At 42.5% G+C, this 21,831-nt stretch overlaps 1 protein-coding gene across 1 annotated transcript in view; it reads right to left on the bottom strand.

The window, feature by feature from the left end:
* nbeaa (neurobeachin a) overlaps positions 1 to 21,831 on the bottom strand; it is a 134,350-nt gene that overhangs the window by 79,118 nt on the left and 33,401 nt on the right. Inside the window, exon 8 of the mRNA XM_056284328.1 lies at positions 19,767 to 19,913. Coding sequence (XP_056140303.1) covers positions 19,767 to 19,913 — 147 coding nt within the window. The remainder of the gene's footprint in view (positions 1 to 19,766; positions 19,914 to 21,831) is intronic.

Raw genomic sequence — 21,831 nt, 5'->3', positions numbered from 1 at the left:
ACTCCCTAGAAAAATTTGGCTTTGGTGATTTTTTTTTTGGTAAGGCTATTAAAACTTTTTATGCTAACGGAAATAGCTCAATTAAAATGAAACATGGCACAACTCCTAGATTTGACCTGAAACGTGGCCTTCAACAGGGATGCCCAGATCACCATATTTGTTTCTGCTTTGTACACAAATTCTTGCAACCCCTATAATCAACAGTAACTTACAAGGCATCTCCACAACTGGTAGGGATATCATTATAAGCCAACTGGCTGATGATACCACACTCTTTTTAAGAGATGCAAGTCAGACACCCATTGCTCTTGATATACTTAACGACTTCTCTAAGGCTGCAGGCCTATGTTTGAATATTAAAAAAAAAAGAAAAAAGAAAAGTGAACCGCTAGCGATAAATGACTGTGATATACATACCATTTGCAACATCCCTGTGAAAAAGGAGGTTACATATTTGGGCCTCTTTATTTCTATAGACCAAAAATTAAGATGTTCTTCTGACTTTACCCCCATTATTAAAAAAAACTCAAAAGAAACTAAATCAGTGGCTGCAAAGAGATCTACCCCTGAAAGGTAGGGTCCTGATTACTAAAGAGGACAAATGCAAAACTTCATTGTGTATCCATCAAAGGAGTCAATCTATGGAACTACTGTAAAAAAATAAATGAAGATGTGTACATCAATAAGTAAGTTTAAACAACTCTTTAAAAACAACATATTGAATAGATATAGGATGGATGAAGAAAGAGGTGGACTGGAATAACATGACTTGATACATGACATTTAAGGTGCCTTGTTTGACTTGTACCGTTTTGTTTATTTTGCTCTCTATGCATTGGCATTTCTTTTCTTTTTTTCCACTTTTGTTTTGTCTTGAAAGTTTTGTTTTGTTTTGACTTGATTGATAAAGTATAAGAAAGGGGTAGGACCAGAAAAGTTCTTTACTTCATCCTATGCCCTTTTCCAACATGGTCTAGTTATTACTTGTGTTGTTACAGAGAGTTTGCAAAATATGTTAACTATTATTTCCATTTGTTCTTGTATTCCTGCCTGTGTATTTTATTTTGTTATGTTAGCATGTTTGAAATAAAAAAATCAATCAAAGCTGAGGGAATGTCTAGGCTCACATATGCAGCGCTCTCCTCACATCTGGACAGTACAAATCAGTAAGGCTATTGATTGTATGCTCTTTAACTATATCTGGAAAAATCGTACACATTATGTAAAAAAAAAGTGTTGTTATGAATAATTGCGAATCTGGAGGGCTTAATTTCCTGGATTTCACTACCCTAAATAACACATTTAAAATTAACTGGGCGAAGCATTTTCTAAAAAGCCCAACGTCACTCTGGAATTTTATTCCCCACAACATTCTCTCTCGATCTGGTGGCCTGCGCTTTGTTTTAAGTTGTAACTAAAATATAGACAGACTCCCTGTGAAATTATCTGAATTTCATAAGCAGGTCCTTCTAGCTTGGTCCCTGACATATAAGCAGAACTTTTCACCACACTTGGAACAAGAGACATCTTATTTAAGAACAAATCACTCTTCTTAGAAAAATGGGTTCAAAACCAGATTCTGCCGGTGGGTCAACAATTCAGTAGAGAGGGGCTTTTACTCTCTTGCAACGGCTATTTATCTACATATAATTGCCCAGTAACCCCAAAGGAATCTGCGATAGTTTTGATGCCATTCCAACTGGCACCCTAATGCTTTTCAGAAATGTACCTAATTCTGCACCCGGATACCCTGCTCTCCCTGATCCAGCTGACTGTCCAGTAGGTAAGATTTGCTTTTCATTGCATCCCCAAAATAATAATAGAGCCATACGTGCCCTATTTCAAAGAGACGGTGTCTCTATCCCATATGTCACGGCATATTGGGACCAGTTTGTAAATGACATACACTGTAAGGAGGTCTGGATGCTTCCACATAATCACAGATAAGATTATAAAGAGGCGTCCTTTAAAATCATTCATAAATATTATCCCGCCAATCACTACATGCAGAAATTTAAAAGAGTTGTAAACAGGAACTGTTCTTTCTGTGATGAACATCCAGAAAGAGTGTGACACCTGTTTTTCCGCCGTTCTCACACCAAGAAATTCTGGCAAGACCTTTGCACATTTGTCACTGATCATCTTTTCAAAGACTTTGTTTTATGTTTTATTATGGGAGAATGTAGTATTTGGTTTCCATAAACACCCAAAAAAAGGTAACAAATATTTTTTCATTATGAATCTGTTAATAATATTGGCAACATTTTTTTAGTCACAAAAGCAAATTCACAAACGAAAAAACCTTTTTTTTTTGTTGTTTTCTTGAAAGACATCAAACAATTACGTAAAACTCATTTCCTCTTCTACAAACAAAAAGGCTGTCAGAACTTTTAAATTATGCATGTATTTTAATATCTTTAGGTAATGGAATGAAATGTACCCCTGGCTCCTTTATTATGTATGTTCGTTTTGCTTTGTGTCCTCTGCATACTAAATCCGTTGCTTTAATAAAGACTTGTTTAAAAAAAAAAAAAAAAAAAAAGTATGACGCACAACACACACGGCACAGCAGATCGAACTGAAAGCAAGCCAGCAGCTTTCTCTAATGCGTGTCGGAAATTCATTTTCTACCGGCTAGACTGGCGGGTGGTCTCCATAATTTACAAAGACTACGTTCATCCGAATTTGGTGACTGGCGAGTGTTCATTTCGGACCCTGCTCACAAGCACTTCCTGGAAACACACACACAAACATGTGCCCAATTGTTTATCCCTAATGCATGGAGAGATGACTGTAAAATTGTGGTGAGAATTAAATGCTACAAATCTGCATGAATTGTACACACACACACACACACACACACACACACACACACACGAATATTTCCCCTGGTCTTTTGCTCAGATACCGATAAAGCATGAACAGCAATGATGTTTGTCATGAATTTTGAATTAGCAATGTGTGGTTGGCCATGTTGCCTCTAGATACAGAAACACATTAATCTCTGTCATAGTGTTATTAGGAAGGTTAATGGTGCTGTCTTAAAGTGCTTGCCAATGATCATGTAGGTCTCTGAAGTCACAATCCATCAAAAACATCCATCGTCTTTGATGGATCAGTTACTTTGTTTTCTTTTAAAGGGTGGAGGTGCTCTGCAATGTTAAGTACTCATAATAGCTTGAATGTAAGATGAATATGCTTATTAAAGAGCTTACTAGAATTGAACAATATTGAAAAACAAATCAACGTTGCAGTATTTTTGTTTCATGTTTCAATATTAAAGAATAAAGAGTTACATCACTTCAGTAGATGTATGCGGCGTTTAACTTCCATTTGCAAAGAATTCATCACTCCAGCAATGATGAAGGTGGTTTTGAAAGGGAAATAAGGCGGTTGTCCAAGAACTTATTACATCGGATTAAATTATATGATTTGACAGATTCGCTAGAACATTTTTCGTCGAGTGTAATCATAAAAACGTGGACCTTGCTATATTGTTTTCGATCAAGCAATAAGAGTCATAGCTTGACATAATTGATAGGCCCAATTTGCCTTATATTGCATCCTTTGCAATGTGAGTATTACATATATGTGTAATTTGTGTATACACAAATATATTGTGTAATATGTGTTTTATGTGTAAAATTTGTGTATATTGTGTATAATGTGTAATATGTGTATATCGTGATGTCGATTCTGAAACGATGTGTTATTTAGCTCTCAGGCCTTGGCAGGTTTTAGTGAAGCTCTTCCTCTGTGAATTTTCAAATAATGCATGAGTTGTGTGCTGTGTCAAGGTGTGCTTATGTCAAGAGTTTTTGTTCACTTACATTCATCATAATGTATGGTGAACATGAGCGAATCTAAGCATCCTTTTGGGAGGGAATTTAAACTTCTTTTTTTTCACTGCTTAACAGCCAAATACCACACATTTCTGAGACATTGGTTTTAGACCATTAAGTCCAGTTTTCAAATGTGTTCTTTGGGTCCAGTCAGAGAAGTCACCCATGAGTCTAAATGTCTGGTATTTTTATCTGACACCAACCACAATTTCTATGTTGCCTAATCAAAGCAGATGGTCATTTAAAGAGTAACTAAACCCCAGACCATTTCAGTGAGCTTGCTGACACCTGCAGGTTAAAAAGCAAGGCAAGGCAAGGCAAATGTATTTGTATAGCACATTTCAACATCAAGGCAATTCAAAGTGCTCTGCATAAAACATAAAAGGCATTAAGGCAACATGAGTTAATAAAAGGACATTAAAAATAAATAAAAAGAGTAAAAGTTACAGTGCAGTGTAAGATGATAATCAAAGGCTTCAAGTTTAATTCAATAAAACAAAGTGGCAAACAGGAAGGTCTTCAGACTTCATTTAAAAGAACAGAGAGTAGCAGCAGAGCTGCAGTTTTCTGGGAGTTTGTTCCAGATATGTGGTGCATAAAACCTGACAGCTTTCTCTCCATGTTTAGTTTTGACTCTGGGGACAGAAAGCAGACCTATACCAGTCTGGATGGTTCATAGTGTACCAGTAGATCAGAAATGTATTTTGGCTCTAAACCATTCAGTACTTTATAAACCAAGAGCAGAGTTTTAAAATCAATTCTTTGACAGACAGGAAGCCAGTGTAGCAACCTCAAAACTGGAGTGATGTGAGCCACTTTTTTGGTCTTAGTAAGGACTCGAGCAGCAGCATTCTGAATCAACTGCAGCTGTTTGACTGATTTTTTAAAAAGACCTGTAAAGACACCATTACGGTACTCGAGTCAACTGAAGATAAACGGATGGACAACTTTATCCAAATCCTGCTGAGACATAAGTCCTTTAATTCTTGATATTCTTCAGGTGATAGTAGACTTAATTTGGCTATCTAAATGCAGGTCTGAGTCCATGACCACACCAAGATTTCTGGCTTGGTTCGTGGTTTTTAACATTACCGATTGTAGCTGAGCGTTGACTTTTAATCGTTCTTCCTTGTCTCCAAAGCAATTACTTCAGTTTTATCTTTGTTTAACTGAAGAAAATTCAGAGACATCCAATCATTGAATAATGCAATGCACTTACTCAGTTTGTTTGTGTGGGATTATAGTCCTCTGATGATATGGCTATGTAAATCTGTGTCATCTGCATAATTATGGTAACGTATTTTGTTGTTTTCCATGTAGTGACAGGCATGGGTGCCAGTCCATGAATACTGGGATGGCATCCAGCGCTTTACCTGTGCCACCGTCCATACGGTTTATGGTTGTGTCAGGAAGGGCATCCGATGTAAAATTTTGCCAAATCAGTATGCAGATTGACAAGACCATACCAGATTGGTCAAGGCTCCATACCGGATTGGTCAAGGCCTGGGTTAACAACGGCCACCATTTGTGCTGTAACCTCACAGGATACCGATGGAAACTATAAAATCCACAGTGGTTACCCCTGAGAAACAGGGAATAAGCTGAAAGAAGAGGAAGATTTTTTTTTGTTTTTCCTAATCTGAACTAGTGGAGGCATATAGATGTCAAACAGAAGCGGCCCCAGAATGGAGCCTTGGGGAACTCCACAGGTAATTTTTGTATGGTCAGATCTGTAATTACCTATGGACACAAAGTAGTCCCTGTCTGTTAATTAGAATTCAAACGAATTTAGTGCTGTGCCAGAAAGTCCAACCCAGTTTTACAATCGGTCTAGTATTATTTTGCAGTCAACTGTGTCAAATGCAGCACTGGGATCCCAAAATACCAGGACTGAGATTCTGCCACTGTCTGTTTAAGCGGATGTAATTAAAGACCTTAACAAGAGCAGTCTCAGTGCTGTCGTGTGGTCGAAATTCTGACTGGAAGACATCAAAACTGTTGTTGAGTGCCAAAAAGTTGTCGCGCTACTGGAAAACAGCTTTTTCCATGATTTTACTCAGCAACATGAGGTTTGATATGGGCCTATAATTGTTCATTAGTGGAGTGTCTAGATTATTCTTTTTATGAGTGGCTTGATGACTGCAGTTTTCATGGACTGTGGGAAGAAACCTGAGAGAAGAGACATGTTGACAATTTGCAGAAGAGCTGAGTACATGCAATTAGAAACATTTTTGAAAAAGCCTGTTGGCAGAATATCAAGTCAGCAGGAGGACTTCAGATGTTGTATAATGTCCTCTAAATTTTTATGGTTGATGGGATCAAATTGTGTCAGCTATTTGTATTGATTTTAGGTTGTTTTTCTCCACCTGCGTTCAGGTTTACGACATTCTCTTTTTTCTAATCTGACCAGTGTGACACATCTCCATGGAGATCTTTTCTTACCAGAGACTACTTTCACATTAGCAGGTGCAATGGTATCGATAACATGTGTAATTTTAGAATTAAAATTATCTTCAAGCTCATTGACTGAGATGTGAGAGAGGGCGGGTGTGGAAGACAAGGCCTAAATAAATATTTCACTGCTGCTTTCAATTATCAATATGCCGTATTGTGATTACCTCTGTTTGAGCATTTGTGTGCATGGAGATAGTACTCTCAAAGAAAACAAGGGAATGATCAGAGAAAGTGACATCAGTCACCACAACCTTAGAAATGTTCAGACGCTTGGAGATAATTAAGTTCAGAGTGTGCCCCTTGTTGTGTGTGGGCTCCGTCACATGCTAAGCCAGTCAATAGTTATCAAGAACACAGCACAGTTCTTTACGTTTAAATCACCAGTAATAACTACACTGTCAACTTCAATACAGATTATAGACAGCAGTCAGTTAAGTCATCAACAAAGTTTGCATTGTATTTAGGTGGCCCATATATCTTTACTCGAGAATTCAACTGAAGAGCCATATATTCAAAAGAAGCAAAATTTCCATAAGATATCTTTTTGCATTGGAGCGAATGATTAAACCAAATGGAAACTCCACCTCCTTTCTTGTGCTGTCTGGTTTCGCTCACAAAACTGAAGTTGGCAGGGGTTGAGACTCAATAAGAAAAGTTAAAGTTCAGTTAAAAACATAAAATTGAGATTGTGCTTGATGATAAAACCACTGATTAAAAATGTTTTTTCCTGCCAAGCACCTGAAGTTTAGTCACGCTAAATTTAGTGTGTTAAGAGTATTATCTGGGCATTTTTTTTTTGGTTTTTTGCGACAGGCTGTGGGTGCTGGCATACAACTGGAGTCAGATTAAGTAGCTGTGTGCTTCGAGTACACTTTGTTCCTCCTGAAGCTGGTCAAAACAGGAATTGCAGACCTTGGAGTTGCTCTTAGCTGTCTGGGGTGGGCTGTATCAGTAGCAGTGGGTCCATACCCAGTAAGCAGGAGGGAGACATGAGCTGAAGGGGGGGTGGGGGGGGGAACCCAGTCAGTCCTAGTAGTCAGCATGCCCTGTAATGCTGACTGCAGGGAGATTGGCCTTGGTTTGTCTGGATAAATGGGAACTTTTGGTGCCACATAATATCTCGCCAATCCCTTTTATCTGCATCTTTAGCTTGTGTGAGAAATCTCTGAGAGGCGAGGAGGGAAGGGGAGGCTGGGAATGATCCATGGTGTTGTCCTTGTTTTCCTGGGTAGAAAAGTTTGCTTCACCTTTCCCAGATTTTTCTGACCCTTTCCAAAAACCAGCAGTGGGGTGCTGGAGGCCACAGGTTAGGTTGACAGTATGCATGTGGACCCCTACTCTGTTTAAATGAACCCCATCCATTCTGAAACGGTTGCTTGATTTAGAAAAAGCGTGTTTTCCCCAATCATGGACACTAATCAGAAAAAAACAAACTAGCCTATACGTTAATGCATGTGGCGCTCAAGCATATTACTGCAGAAATTAGATCCACTGTTTCCTCCATTTATTTTATTTCCTAAAAGTGCTGGTTATTGGTAATATTTGTATTTAGTTCCATTTTTTAGAAGTCTTTAGTAAGTAAATGTGCAGGTTCTCCATCAAACCACCTGACTCGACCAACCCCCCTCCACACACACACACTAAATTGTTGTACCTGTCTCCAGCCTTTCTCACACATAACAGACACAGATACAACTCTGGTCTGCAGCTCACATCCATTCCTGCTGCGGATGTCCTGCATCTGAAGACACAAAAGTTGGAGACCAAGATCTTTCTTTTCTTTCTTTTTTTGTTTTTTTTAATTGGGTTTTGCAGGATTATATAACATTTGTGTCAAGAAGACACAACTGCCTTTCACAATGTTCCATCAAATAACAAAGACATGTATTTTTATAACGAAGTGGGCACCGAACCCGTTTAACCCGGAACAATATCATACACACACATAACAGCAGGAAAACAGTGAACTGGAAAACAACAAAAACGTATAATTAGGATGTACAACAGTACATTGTTGTTTCTCTACCCATTAAAACAAAGCAAAACAAAACAGAAAGAAAAGAAAAACTCACATTGCCACACCTTGCCCTTCCACAATTAATTTATTAGGTTGGAGAATCTGAAAACTTAGTATTCTTGATGTACTTGAGAAAGAGCCCCCAGACCTTGACAAAAGCATTGGACCTCCCTTGGAGGGACAGCCTTATTTTCTCCAACTTAAGAGAGCACAGTACATCCCGAATCTAATGTGTATGAGAAGGGGGTGCAGGAGATGTCCACTTCATTAGGATCAGTCTCCTAGCCAGTAAAGTGGTGAAGGCAATTATGTTATTTTGTGATAAAGAGAAAGAGGGCAAACAGACTTACACCCCAAAAAAGCACTGAACGGGTTAGGGTCAAGCTTCCAGCCCAGTATTTCAGACTAAGTATTAAAAATCATTGTCCAGAAGCTGAACTAGGATGGACAGAGCCACAGCATATGAATAAGATTGGCAGGGGTTTGATGATATCTGTCACAGATAAGGGAGACATCCTTGTAAATCTTGGATAGGCAAGCCTTGGTAAAGTAAGTGTGGTGCACCGTTTTTCATTATATCAAATCATGCTTTGCACAAATAGAGAAGCTGTGTACTCTTCCCAGAATCTCTGCCCAGGCCTCACATGATATTTCCTCCCCCAAATCTGTCTCCTATAATAACTTAATCGAGTTGAGTCTATAAGTTACGAATCTGATTGTGGATTCTAGAGATGGACCCTTTCAGAGATGGAGACAGAGTCAAAAATCATCAAGAGGAAAATCCTCTGTCAGATTGGGAAAACCAGGGAAGGTATTGCGTACAAAGCTAGGGACCTGTAGGTATCTGAAAAAGTGTTCTTTCGGAAGTGGAAAAGGGTCTGGATGCAAAAACATCATTATTGGAAAATCTTGGAAGGATTTGACACCTGCACTGGACCACACAAAAAACACACCATCCACTAGGGAAGGAGAAAATACATGATTAAAAACTAACGGGGCATTAATAGAGAATACATGTAAACTAAAGTAACATCTAAACTACTACTACTACTTTCAGCTGCTCCCGTTAGCCTAAACTGAAACCAGGTATTAAGGGATGACGTCACAATTGCATTTTTTTGTATATAGAGATAAAGGCGAAGTAATTTGAGCATACAGAAGGACTTTCAGTGATGCTGGGTCGGCAGATTTTGCCTCAATGGTTAGCCAGGTAAGACGAATATCAAAGCTCTCATATTGGAGCCAGCAATTCAAGGATCTAACATTAGCGACACAATAGTAAAACGGAAATTTTGGTACAAACAGCCCCCCCTAGTGACTGAGGTCCCTGCAAGTATTGCTTGCGCAGCAGTGGAATTTTATAGCTTCAGATAAATTCTAGAAGTAAGCTGTCTCATTTCCAGAAAAAGGTTTGAGGAAGGAAGAGCGGGATACATTTAAAGATGTAGGAGAAGCGAGGGAGGACGTTCATTTTAATAATTAACCCTCTCAGCTACCGGTAAGTTAAGCAAAGACCAATGAGCAAAATCATTACGAGTTTGTGACAGGAGAGGAGCAAAATTCTCCTTATAAAGCTGCTCCATCTTGTGGGGAATACTGACTCCCAGCTATACAAACGCATGTCAAGCAATTTTGAATGGCAAATCACTCAATGGGTAATTTTGGGCTGCCTTCTTAACAGCAAATAGTTCACTCTTACTAAGGTGTACCCAGATATTTCACCAAAGGTTTGAAGTATTTCTAGAGTGGTGGGGATAGACAGAGAAAGGTTGGAAAGAAATAAGGGTAAATCATCTGCATACAAGGAGGCCTTTATTTCTACTCCATTCCTACGTATGCCAGAGATGTTGCGATTGGTCCTACGTGCAATTGAGAGGGGCTGGATGGCGACAGCAAATACCCAACGACTCGGGGGCAGCCTTGTCGAGTGGATCGATACAAATTAAAATACTGTGAATTAATATTACAAGTTCTGACTAAGGCTTTAGGAGAAGAAAAAGTAACTTAATCCATAAAAAAAAATTGCCCCAAAAAAAGCAAAATTTTTAAGAGCAAAAAAAAAGAAAGAAGGTAATCCCACTCCACTCTGTCGAATGCTTTCTCAGCATCTAACAATATCAAGACTTCGGGAAGGACAGAGGGAGAAGGATTATAAATCACATTAAAACACGTGCCTAAGGATAAAAAATGAGTGCCTATTTTGAATGAGCCCAGTCTGGTCAGGGGAAATAATAGAAGGGAGAACAGATTGCAGCCACTGTGTCAGTAATTTAGATAATTATTTGAAGTCAACATTTTGAAGACTAATTGGGCGTTATGATGTGCAAGACAAAGGATCTTTGCCATTCTTAAGAATTAAAGAAATGGGGGCTTGGGTTAGTGTCTCTGGGAGGCAGCTTGAATTAAAAGATTCATTAATCTCAATAAGAAGGGGAGCCAATTTGTGCCAAAATTCCTTGTAAAACTCTGAGGGATAGCATCAGGCCCAGGACATTTCCTACTTTGTAATGAAGCTGCAGCCATTTCAAGCTCTTTAGCTGTAATCGTTTTTTTTTCTTTTTTCTAATTCCCCAGCAGTCCTCCGTCCAATTGTGGGAAGATTGATTACATTAAAAAAAAAAACCCAAAACTGTTAGTCAGTAAGGTTTGAATGTGTTCAGATGAGTAAAGTTAAGTATAAAATTCCTTGAACACCTTATTGATTTCCAGGAGGTCAATTGTTGTACCCAAGTCAGTTTTGAGCTTTGAAATTAGATGAGAAGAGCAGGTCTGACGTAGACGATGTGCTCTATCTCCCGTTCATAAAATTTGGACCTTGTACGACGCAAAAGCTCAGTATATTGAGACGAAATGTCATCATATTCAGCCTGTAGGGCGATACGTTCTTTGTACACTTCTTGAGTTTGACATATCAAATAAGCCGAGTACAATTGAGTGAGTTGTTGTTTTAAGAAATTGAGTCTCCCTCCGTAATTTATTCTGATGAGCAGCATCCATCCATCCATTATCTATACCCGCTTATGAGAAATTGCTTGAGTGTCTCCCATAAAACCGAGGGTGAAATACCCGGGGTTTTATTGACACTCAAAAAGAAGTTTATTCACCGAGAGACAAAGTTGACAAAGTCCTCACTGGAGAGAAGACTGGTATCAAGACGCCACGGTAACGGCCCACTGGTATAATCTCAGAAGTGTACATTCATGGAAACTGATGCATGGTCAGAAATAAGAATAGGGCCATAGTTGCATGTTGCAATTAAGTAATCTTTTGTCAACCAAAAAGAAATCAACTCGTGTAAAAGTAAGATGGACATGTGAAAAAAACGACAACGCCGGGGGTCAGAAACATTAAATTCCTCCATAAAGGACCAAATAACATTTGCAAATTTAGATGGGACACAGGGGACAGTGGAGGAGCAGTCTAGTCCAGTATCCAGACAACAACTGAAGTCTCCACCTACGACTAAGTGAGAAGGCGACAGGTAGACAGCGTAGAAAAGAATCGTTTAAAAAAATGCATCGCTATCCCAGTCGGGGGCGTAAATGTTTGCTAGAAAAGGAATCAGGAACCAGGACCATTTATTTGTCATTTCACTTCAAGCACTTGCTTACATGAAATGAAATGAAATATCATTTCCCCAGCCTGCAGCAGTGCAACACAAAGACAAAAACACATATCCACACTACAAGAACATATATCCAAACTAAAAAATAAAATAAAAAACTACAAAAACACATATATTCAACATATCCAAAAAAAAATTGTTCACTGTCTAAGAGAGCAAACGCCAGGATATCAGTCGGAACTGCTGCTCTGCATGGGCTAGCAGTTAGCTTAATAAGGAATAATATAAGGAATTAATATTAATTCCTTACTTAATATAAGGAACGATATTTAAATTGTGAATTTGACCTATAACAATAACAAATCTACCATGAGGGTCCGAAATAGTTTTGCTATGAAGAAAAGGAACTGCAACAGAATAGCTACCCACTTGGTTTAGTAGAAAAAGGAGAGGAAAGGATAAAAAAGGAGAGAAGATCTGATCTAGCCAACTTTTCAGTTTAATTTGGTCTGGAGATTTAAGATGAGTTTCTTGTACGTAAATAACTTGGGCTCCCAGGTGACGCAGAAGATGCTAGATCTCACTACGTTTAATAGGGTTGTTCAAGCCTTTACAGTTGAGGCTAGAAATTTTGATATTGCCCCCTTTAGATACTGGTTCTACATTGGACAGTGTCATAAGGGCTAGTTATAGGGGATATTAGGAAAGGTGTGGCAAAAAACAAAAAAACAAGCAGACAAAGCCAAAAAGGATATGTAACACAGAGGAAAGAACACTGGACCCCCCCCCCAAAAAAAAAGCAAAATTTCCCAAAATAAACACATGCTCACCAGAAGTAAGAGTGACTTCAACTACAATTACGATTGGCGTTTCCTGGAATGTAATATTGCACTTGTGCATAAAGGCACTAAACCATTGTGCACACAACAGTAGTGGTTTCGTCCTCTATACTAGAGGCAAGAACTTCACAAGGTCTAACAAGACAAATAGATCAAACTGATTGTCCTCTCAGAAAGAAGGACAATCTTACTGACTGACACCTGTTCACCCACAGTGAAAGACGAATGTTCAACGTTGCCATGGTGACCAAGGGCGACAGTCCCATTAGACGGTGTCTGGATTAACAGCTTTTTTGAAGTTATTCTACATGAAATCCATCGCCATCTCCAGCTCATCTAATTTGTGGGTTTGAACACCAAGCAGAGCGACGCGAAGCATCGCGGGGTAACGAAGCCCAAACTTGATGCTACGACATGAATGCAGCTCCTTCATCGCCTCAGCAAATGCAGCGCACCTCTTCGCCAATGCCGGAGTGAAATCTGGACATACGGAGATCCTTCTGCCCTTGTATGACACGGGGGGGGGGGAGGAGCCTCTTCGACCCAATGTAATGTGGTTTCTGACCTGAAATAGGTTTACTCCGATGACCATCGGGCGAGGTGGCTCTCCATCTCTCGGTGTGGCGAGCAAAGTGCAGTGAGCTCGGTCCACGATAGGCTCCTCCCTCAACTCCAAGTCTTTCAGTAGGTGGTCTGTAAAATCCGTGGGGTTAGGACCCGCCAATCCCTCAGGCAGACCCACCAAGCGAATGTTGTCCCATCTTGCGGGCTCACCCGGGTCCTCACACTTCTTGGACAGGGAATCGAATGCAGCGTTTAGTGTGCCAACTCGGGTGACTGCCGGGGCTGAGTGCGATTTCATTCGAGAAGATGATATTTACGGCAGTAGAGGGCGAAAAAGGAGGTTGTTTAAAAGGTAAAATTACAAACAAAAAAAGGGTCGTATTGGTAATCTGTGGCGGGAAAAGTGCCAGAAAATACACATAAGAATTACATTCCCAATGAGCGAACATGCATCTACATCCTCCGCGCACCCTGTCGGACCCCCGAGACCAAGATCTCTCTTGCATAAAGCAGACACTTCCTTTCCACACAGGCAAAACAGCTACTTTACAAAATGGCTGCCGTTACAAAGTAATAATCATTCCGGAATTTTTTTTTTTTTTGGGGGGGGCGGGGATTTTCCCCCCTTTTTCTCCCCAATTGTTTCCGGCCAATTACCCCACTCTTCCGAGCCATCCCGGTTGCTGCTCCACCCCCCTCTCCTGATCAAGGGAGGGCTGCAGACTACCACACGCCTCCTCCGATACATGTGGAGTCACCGGCCGCTTCTTTTCACCTGAGAGTGAGGAGTTTCACCAGGGGGAAATAGTGTGGGAGGATCACGTTATTCCCCCCCAGTTCCCCCTCCCCACTGAACAGGTGCCCCGACCAACCAGAGGAGGCGCTAGTGCAGCGACCAGGACACATACCCACATCCGGCTTCCCACCCGCAGACACGGCCAACTGTCTGTAGGGACGCCCGACCAAGCCGGCGGTAACACGGGGATTCGAAGTGGCGCTCCCCATGTCGGTATGCAACGGAATAGACCGCTACGCTAGCCGGACGCCCCGGGATTATTTCCGTTAAATATCTTTGCTTGACAACTTTGCTGATAAAAGAGTCAGTTTAAAGAAGGGACATCTGTGATTTGAAATGGTGAAATAGAAATACATCATAATGTACTGCAGAAAGTACATTTTTTTTAAAGCTCATTACACCAACTCCATTCTGCACAAGGTTCAAGATGTGCACATGCATTCACACACACACACACACACACACACACACACACACACACACACACAGACACACACACACACACAAGTTTGTGCAGCTATCCTCATTAGGACACTGCTTTGACTTCTATTCATTGTGGACATCTCCATCCATCCATTATCTAAACCAACTATCCTGCTCTCAGGGTGGTGGGGATGCTGGAGTCTATCCCAGCAGTCACTGGGCGGCAGGCGGGGACACACCCTGGACAGGCCGCCAGGCCATCACAGGGCCCACACACACATTCATACCTAGGCACAATTTAGTACGGCCGATTCACCTGACCTACATGTCTTAGGACTGTGGGAGGAAACCGGATCCTCCGGAGGAAACCCACACAGACACGGGGAGAACATGCAAACTCCACACAAGGGGCAACCCGAGATGACCCACCAAGGTCGGACTACCCCGGGGTTCGAACCCAGGACCTTCTTACTGTGAGGCGACCGCGCCACCCTCATTGTGGACAGCCTAACCCAAACCCTAACCTTGACCAAAACCAGTTCGCACCTTACCCTTAACCTTAACTAGGACGTCAGAAATGACGTTTTGCCCCACTAGGACCAGGCTTAGGTCCTCATGAGGACTACCAGTCCTGACAAGGTTAGTGTTTATACTGGAAAAGGGCTCCAATAACATGCACATGCACGCACACGCACACACACACACACACATATACACGCGCACACACACACGCAGAGGAGCGCTCCATTCGTGTTCCCAGTCAGACCCAGTCCAGGTTCATTAATTAGCTTGCGGCTTGCGGTGTGGACATCTGGACCAACCAGCCAAACAGTGCAACCATCAACAGCCTCATTAAGATGTGAGCGATACAACACACGTAAACAAATACAAATAAAAAACAACAAGAGGTGATGAACCATCTTCATCGTTGGAACATGAATGTGCTGGACTTTGCAAAAACACATACACACACACAGATCCGTTCATGTTCTCAGTCAGACCCACTACCTCAGGTTCATTAATTAGACTGCGGCTTGCGGTGTGGACATCTGGACCAACCAGTCAGAGTGCAACCATCAACATCCTCATTAAGATGTGAGCGATACAACACGCGTAAACAAACACGAAGAAAGAACGACGAGAGGTGAGGTGCCTTCTTCATCTGTCATTAGTGGAACATGAATGTGCTGGACTTTGCAAAAGCACACACATACACACGTGTGTGTGTGTGTGTGTGTGTGTGTGTGTGTGTGTGTGTGTGTGTGGTGGCATGTTGACCTCTGTTGGCAGAGTGAATAAGGACGTCGAGCATCCTCCCTGCGCTGAGGGCTTGTTTAGCAGACAAGTTCGAGTGCGTGTCTGTCTGCTTTCTTGCACCTCATTACTGAGCAGAAACATCGACTCTGGCTGGAACCAAGGGGCTACATACAGATACAGACACCAAACACACACACACACACACACATACACACATCTGGTTGTCTTTACCACCGATTAAGCAAGCACTCACGAGCAGGAAAAGTAAGCACGCCGCAAATACACAGCGTGGGCTCAAAGAAACGAAGGAGGATAACCCGAGCCGCCTTCGACGGGAAGCCGTGTGACACATAACGATGCGCTTCGGCTGAGCTCTTCCGGCGTTCCCCTGCAGCTGACCCAAAACTATTCCCCCTATCATTACTGGACAACAACAGCACCGTGGCCCACAGCTTCAAAACAACTGAACCACCTAATGGTCTCTTCTGGGCACCTCGCAGAACCCATTCTCTGCCACGCGGAGAGGCACTCGTCTGACTGATCAGCCTCGGGAGCTCTGGGCCTCGGAGCTCTGGGCGGCCTGAAGGAATCTGTATGCACAGCGGCACACTGCTAACCTTCAGGGCTGTAATCACTGGGGAGAGGATGTGAGATTGACCGAGTTGGGTTGAATATTATGCTGGATGGTATAGAGTGCATGCTGTGTGTGTGTGTGTGTGTGTGTGTATAAGAGAAAGAGGAGAGAGCAGCTGATGAACATCCTGATTTTGGAAACGAGTCCTTCTTTTGCCTGTACTCTGCAAGTTGTCTTTATGTGTTCGCATCCATGTCACTGATGGGGTGACTAATGGTGGGAAGATGGCGGCGCGAACTTACGTTTGCGGCGGCCTCAACCAGTACCGTCCACGCAGTGTTTTTGTCCACGTCTAAGTTTGTTTTCGTCTTCGTTTGATGGCTGGGAGAGCTGGCGCTGGATCGGCTGAGGGAGCCTGGTCTGCTGCATCCGGTGGGCCCAGGGACCACGGCCCCTGCCTGGAGCTGCACCCAAAGAGGAAACACCGAGGGCGGTCTGACAGGACGCGGAATCGGGGCAGGCTAAGCTAACTGCTAGCCCACACAGACCGGCAGCTCCGACAGCCATCCTGGCTGGCGTTCGTTCTCTGGACAGTGGAATTCTGGACTGTGTTGCACTGCATGGACTGTGTTGTTAACCGTTTGTGTTTTGTTTTTGCTTTTAGTTGCTTTGTTCTCCTGTTTTTGGTGGGGAAATTAGGGATGTGTGTTTCTGTCTTTCGTGTGGTACTGCTGTGGGGCTGGGGGGAAACGGAATTTTGTTTATTTTGTGTACACAAGTACAAGAAAGAAATGGCAACAAATCGTTCCTGATTCCTGTTCCTGATTCCTAATCATGGCACTCGGATATCACAGGAGTTGTGATTCTGTATATATATCTGGTTAAATGAGCTGTCAGCTACAGTTCACACACACACAGCGGTGGCCTCCGTGGAATTCAATCTTATGGTGCTGATATTCGATGGTCTTGGACAACCTCTTACACAAGTTGTAAGTAGCCTGAGGCTTGCAAGCCTGCCAAATACAAGAATTAGACAGCTGGCGAGGTACTGCAGCACCTCAGCTGTCAGCGATAGCCAGCCTAGCCAAAAGGCAGGCTTCTAAACCAGACAACATCCCCCAGTTGAAAAACTATGAAACCTTGAATCCTGAGTAAAAACACTGAACTTTCTAGACTTCAGCGTATTAAGCATCCAGTGGGGCTGTACCCAATGTCATTTGTTTTACATTTGAAGCTTCTGTTCAGGTTTTCGAATCAAGTTTTGAACGTCTGTCTTTGTTAGGCTCATCATCATCATCATCAATCTGAAAATGCATCCAAACGGGCAATTTCTTCGACATCTTTCTACAGTGGTTGGTATGAAAGTGATGATGTCTTGACGGAGCGCCAAGCATCGAGCGAACGCAGATATCTGCAACTGTGCAGAGACATCCCATTGTTTTAAACAGAATGAATCTTCTTCTTCTTTTGGCTTGGTCCCCATTTCTCAGGGGTGACCACAGCCGATTTTTGCCCTCCATAGCTTTCTGTCAGATGCATCCCTCTTCCACAGTCCAGCCCTCCTCATGTCCTCCTCTATCTGGTCTCTCCATCTTTTCCTTGGTCTTCCTCTTTTCTTCCATCCAATATCCCAATCGCTTTTCCTGCTCTCAGGGTCACAGGGATGCTGGAGCCTACCCCTGCAGTCATTGGGCGGCAGGCAGGGAGACACCCTGGACAGGCCGCCAGTCCATCACAAGGCCGACAAACACATTCACACCTAGGGACAATTTAGTGCGGCCGATTCACCTGACCTACATGTCTTTGGACTGTGGGAGGAAACCGGAGCCCCCGGAGGAAACCCATGCAGACACGGGAAGAACATGCAAACTCCACACAGAGGACGACCCGGGGTGACCTCCAAGGTTGGACTACCCCGGATCTCGAACCCAGAAACTTCTTGCTGTGAGGTGACTGCACTAAGCAGAGGGGCCACTATGCCGCCCCTTCCTCTTTTGCCAGGTATTTCCAGGTTCAATACCTTCTTTCCTATATAGTCTATGCCTCCTCTCATGCCCCATGCATGTACGAATCATCTCAATCTTGTCTCTCTCAACTTCTCATCCATTCGTCTGATCGCAAACGTGGCTCTCACTTCTTCATTTCTCTTCCGGTCTTTTCTAGTCACTCCCAAGGCCCAACGCAGCATGTTCATCTCTGCTACCTGTAACGTAGATTCTAGCCTCTCCGTTGTTGTCACTGCTTCCATATCATAGAGCAGGGATAGGCAACATGGTCCAGAAAGGTCCGGTGTGGGTGCAAATCTTTGTTCCAACCAAGGAGTTACACACCTGAGTCTACAAATCAAGGTCCTTAGCAAAGACTACTGGTTGATCTATAGAATCAGGTGTGTAACTGCTTGGTTGGAACAAGACTACTGGTTGATCTATAGAATCAAGTGTGTAACAGTTTGGTTGGAACAAAGACCTGCACCCACACCGGACCTTTCTGGACCATGTTGCCTATCCCTGCCATTGAGCATGGCAGGCCTAACCATTGATTTGTATACCTAAACAGAATGAATAGACATGCAAAAACAAAAAATAAAAACTGCGCAGCATTCAAACACTGATTTAAATTTGAATGTCAACATTATGAATGAAGCTTCGACGCTTCAAACTATTCGGTACAGCCCTAGCATCCAGACCAGTGACACTCAACCATGTGCCATGGAGAGCCATGTGTATGGAGGTTTTTTTCTCCAACCCAACACTACACCAACGGATTTGGCTAGTTAACATACCTTCAACCAGACAGGGGAGAGATAAACTGTGAAAACCTACATACACATGGCGCTCCATGGCACGTTGCATATCACTTGCCCAGATAATCTTTTGAAATGAATTTTGTGAAGATCTACACTAACAATAAAGATGGACTGACATCACATACTGCAAAGCCCATGAATGCCTTAGCTTATCAGAGCAGCGGTTTTCAATCAGGTCCTCGGAGACCACTGGTGATCTGTTCTACCAGGAAGTGTAAAAATGCAAATTACAGTTTCACTGCTTCGAATACTGACGCAAAAAAACACTACCATGAAAACAAGCGACACCTTTTATGTGCAATGTGACAATGCTTAAACTGACACGGCAGCACTAGACTGCACTGCAGGGTGCAAACACACAGAGCTGATGGCAGACTCAACCTCAGGACTGCCAACCATAAAGGAAGCCTGGCACCATCTAAGACAAGTGCACCTAGGAATTGCATTGCTACGAGGGCGAACAAAATCACCATCTTTAACCTTCAGCACGAATGGGCACAAATGGTCACATGATGCAGTCCATTGGTTCTCATGGCACATTATAGTACCACGCAGCAAGTAAGTGATGCTTTGTAAAACGGTACCCTGTGTGTGTATGTCGCGGGGTGTATTTCAATGCTGGCACTCACCTTGTAGCCGGGGCCGAGCTGGTGAATGGCGAAGATCTGAGCAGGGTTCAGAGCTTCGCTGAACACATAAATGGCTCCCAGCTGACCGCAGAACACCCTGTTAGCGTCCGCCGTCTCAGACGAACCCAGGAAACACTTGTCGTAGCTCTGCAGGGTAAAAGGAGGCACAGAGGAAAGAATGTCGGTCAAACCCCGTGCCAACTCACAACTCCATTCCTCACTCTCCTCGCTCTTATGGAGCCCACTGGATCTCTGTGGGGCCAGCGTGGGCAAATGTGATGCGGAAAAAAAATTACAGAAATCAAAGACCAAAAATGCCCTTTTGGGCATTCAAAGTTATTTTCCATGTTTCAGAGGCGTAAGCTAGTCTCTTCTGAGTTCAAACAAATAGTTAGCATCTTGAAAGGCCTCACTTCCATAAACACAGCTTTGGCAGCTAGATCCGTAGCTAACAGGAAACTGTCTATTTTTAAAAAATGAACTACACTCATCAGTTTTCGACAGTAGCCAAACAGTGCAGTAACTCTTCTCTCAACAGTTTCTTCTGGCATTAACCTCACCGGTATAAGAGATGGCAGAAGGTGAAGTCGGTAATGGCTGTTTTATTTAAGATAGGGGATTACTGCTGTCCTAGACACTGGAACAGATTGGCAAGATTTATTTCTGAAATTTGTTATGAAAACTCTGATAAACTAGAAGAGTGCACTCAGTAACGTGCAGATCCCTGCCAGGCGTATCTTCCCTGCTCCGGTTTCTGGACTTGGGAGAAAAACCATCCGAGGAGTCAGCACTCAATTGCGGCGTAAAACGGGGTTTTCAAAGGTTTTGAATCACCACAACTCCAGGAGGTCCTTGATCACACAGTCATAATTGTGCACAATAATTATTAGGCTGAGATTAGCAGCAGGCAGATGCACACACACACACGGACAGAAAAACCAGTGTGTTTCCTGACATCATCAGACTTTTGTGCAGCACCTAATTCGATTGAATGGGAAATATGTTAAAAAAAAAACCAAACAAAAAACAAGTTTTTAATATGCAGGGCTCAAGCTAAACAAAAATCGACCTAATAAAAACGTTTTGCCTGTCAGTCTGTGGATGTGCAGCCTCCTAGGCAGACCCTCACACGAGTGTGACCAAGTCTAATACGAACTTGCACTTTCCAAAAAGAAAAGGTTTGCAATGCAACCATTTATGTCTAACCCTAACCCTGTCTTTACTTCATCATATAATGAAAAGGTTTACGCTCACGCTTAAGCCACTCACATCTACAGCTGACTCAGATCAGGCAGTGATAAGAATATGCAACACTTCCTGTTTTTCCAAGTTTTTCAGTCACCACAACCAAGAGAGGGTCTTCATCATAGAGTCACAACTGTGTACAAAATAGTTTAGGCTGATAAGTTCAGTAGCTTGTGAGATTAGTCACGAACACACACACACACACACACACACACACACACACACACACACACACACACACACACATACATAATCCTCTCCAAGCTATCTGCCTGGTGGGGATAAAAAGTTTTCATAATACAAGCCTAACCCTAAAACTAAGCCATGGAAAAATATATCAAATTTGGTTAAAAAAAATAAAACAAAAAAACACAGATTCCTTGTTTTACAGAAGTTACTGTTATTATATTGTAATTTTTTTTGTCATTTGTAGCGCATTATGTCTGTGAGAACTCAAGGACAGCTGTCTCACATCAAGGAGGAAGCTAGTGGGTATTAAGACAATGACAACGAATATATATTCACATTTAAAGGCAAAATGAGCAGGATTTTCCTAAAAAAAAACCCAATATATAGACGGATACTAACATAATCCCTCTCAATCATCACTGGTGACCCACTAGACGTGTGCGGCGGTGTCTGTATCTGCAGAGACCCTGTCCTCTGCCTGTATTTTCTTATTTTGCTGTACACGGGACGTTTCTGGGCGGTAACCTTTGGGCAAGCAGGGACTCTATAAAAACGCAGCGACCGGGTGCCAGATCGACATCGTTAGCGCACATCCAAGAGGAAGCAACGACAATGGCTGGCACAGCGGGGA

This window comes from Lampris incognitus, chromosome 8 (genome assembly GCF_029633865.1).
Source record: "Lampris incognitus isolate fLamInc1 chromosome 8, fLamInc1.hap2, whole genome shotgun sequence".
NCBI lineage: Eukaryota > Metazoa > Chordata > Actinopteri > Lampriformes > Lampridae > Lampris > Lampris incognitus.
The sequence above is the reverse complement of the archived record's forward strand: the minus strand, read 5'-3'. Positions and strand labels throughout refer to the sequence as shown.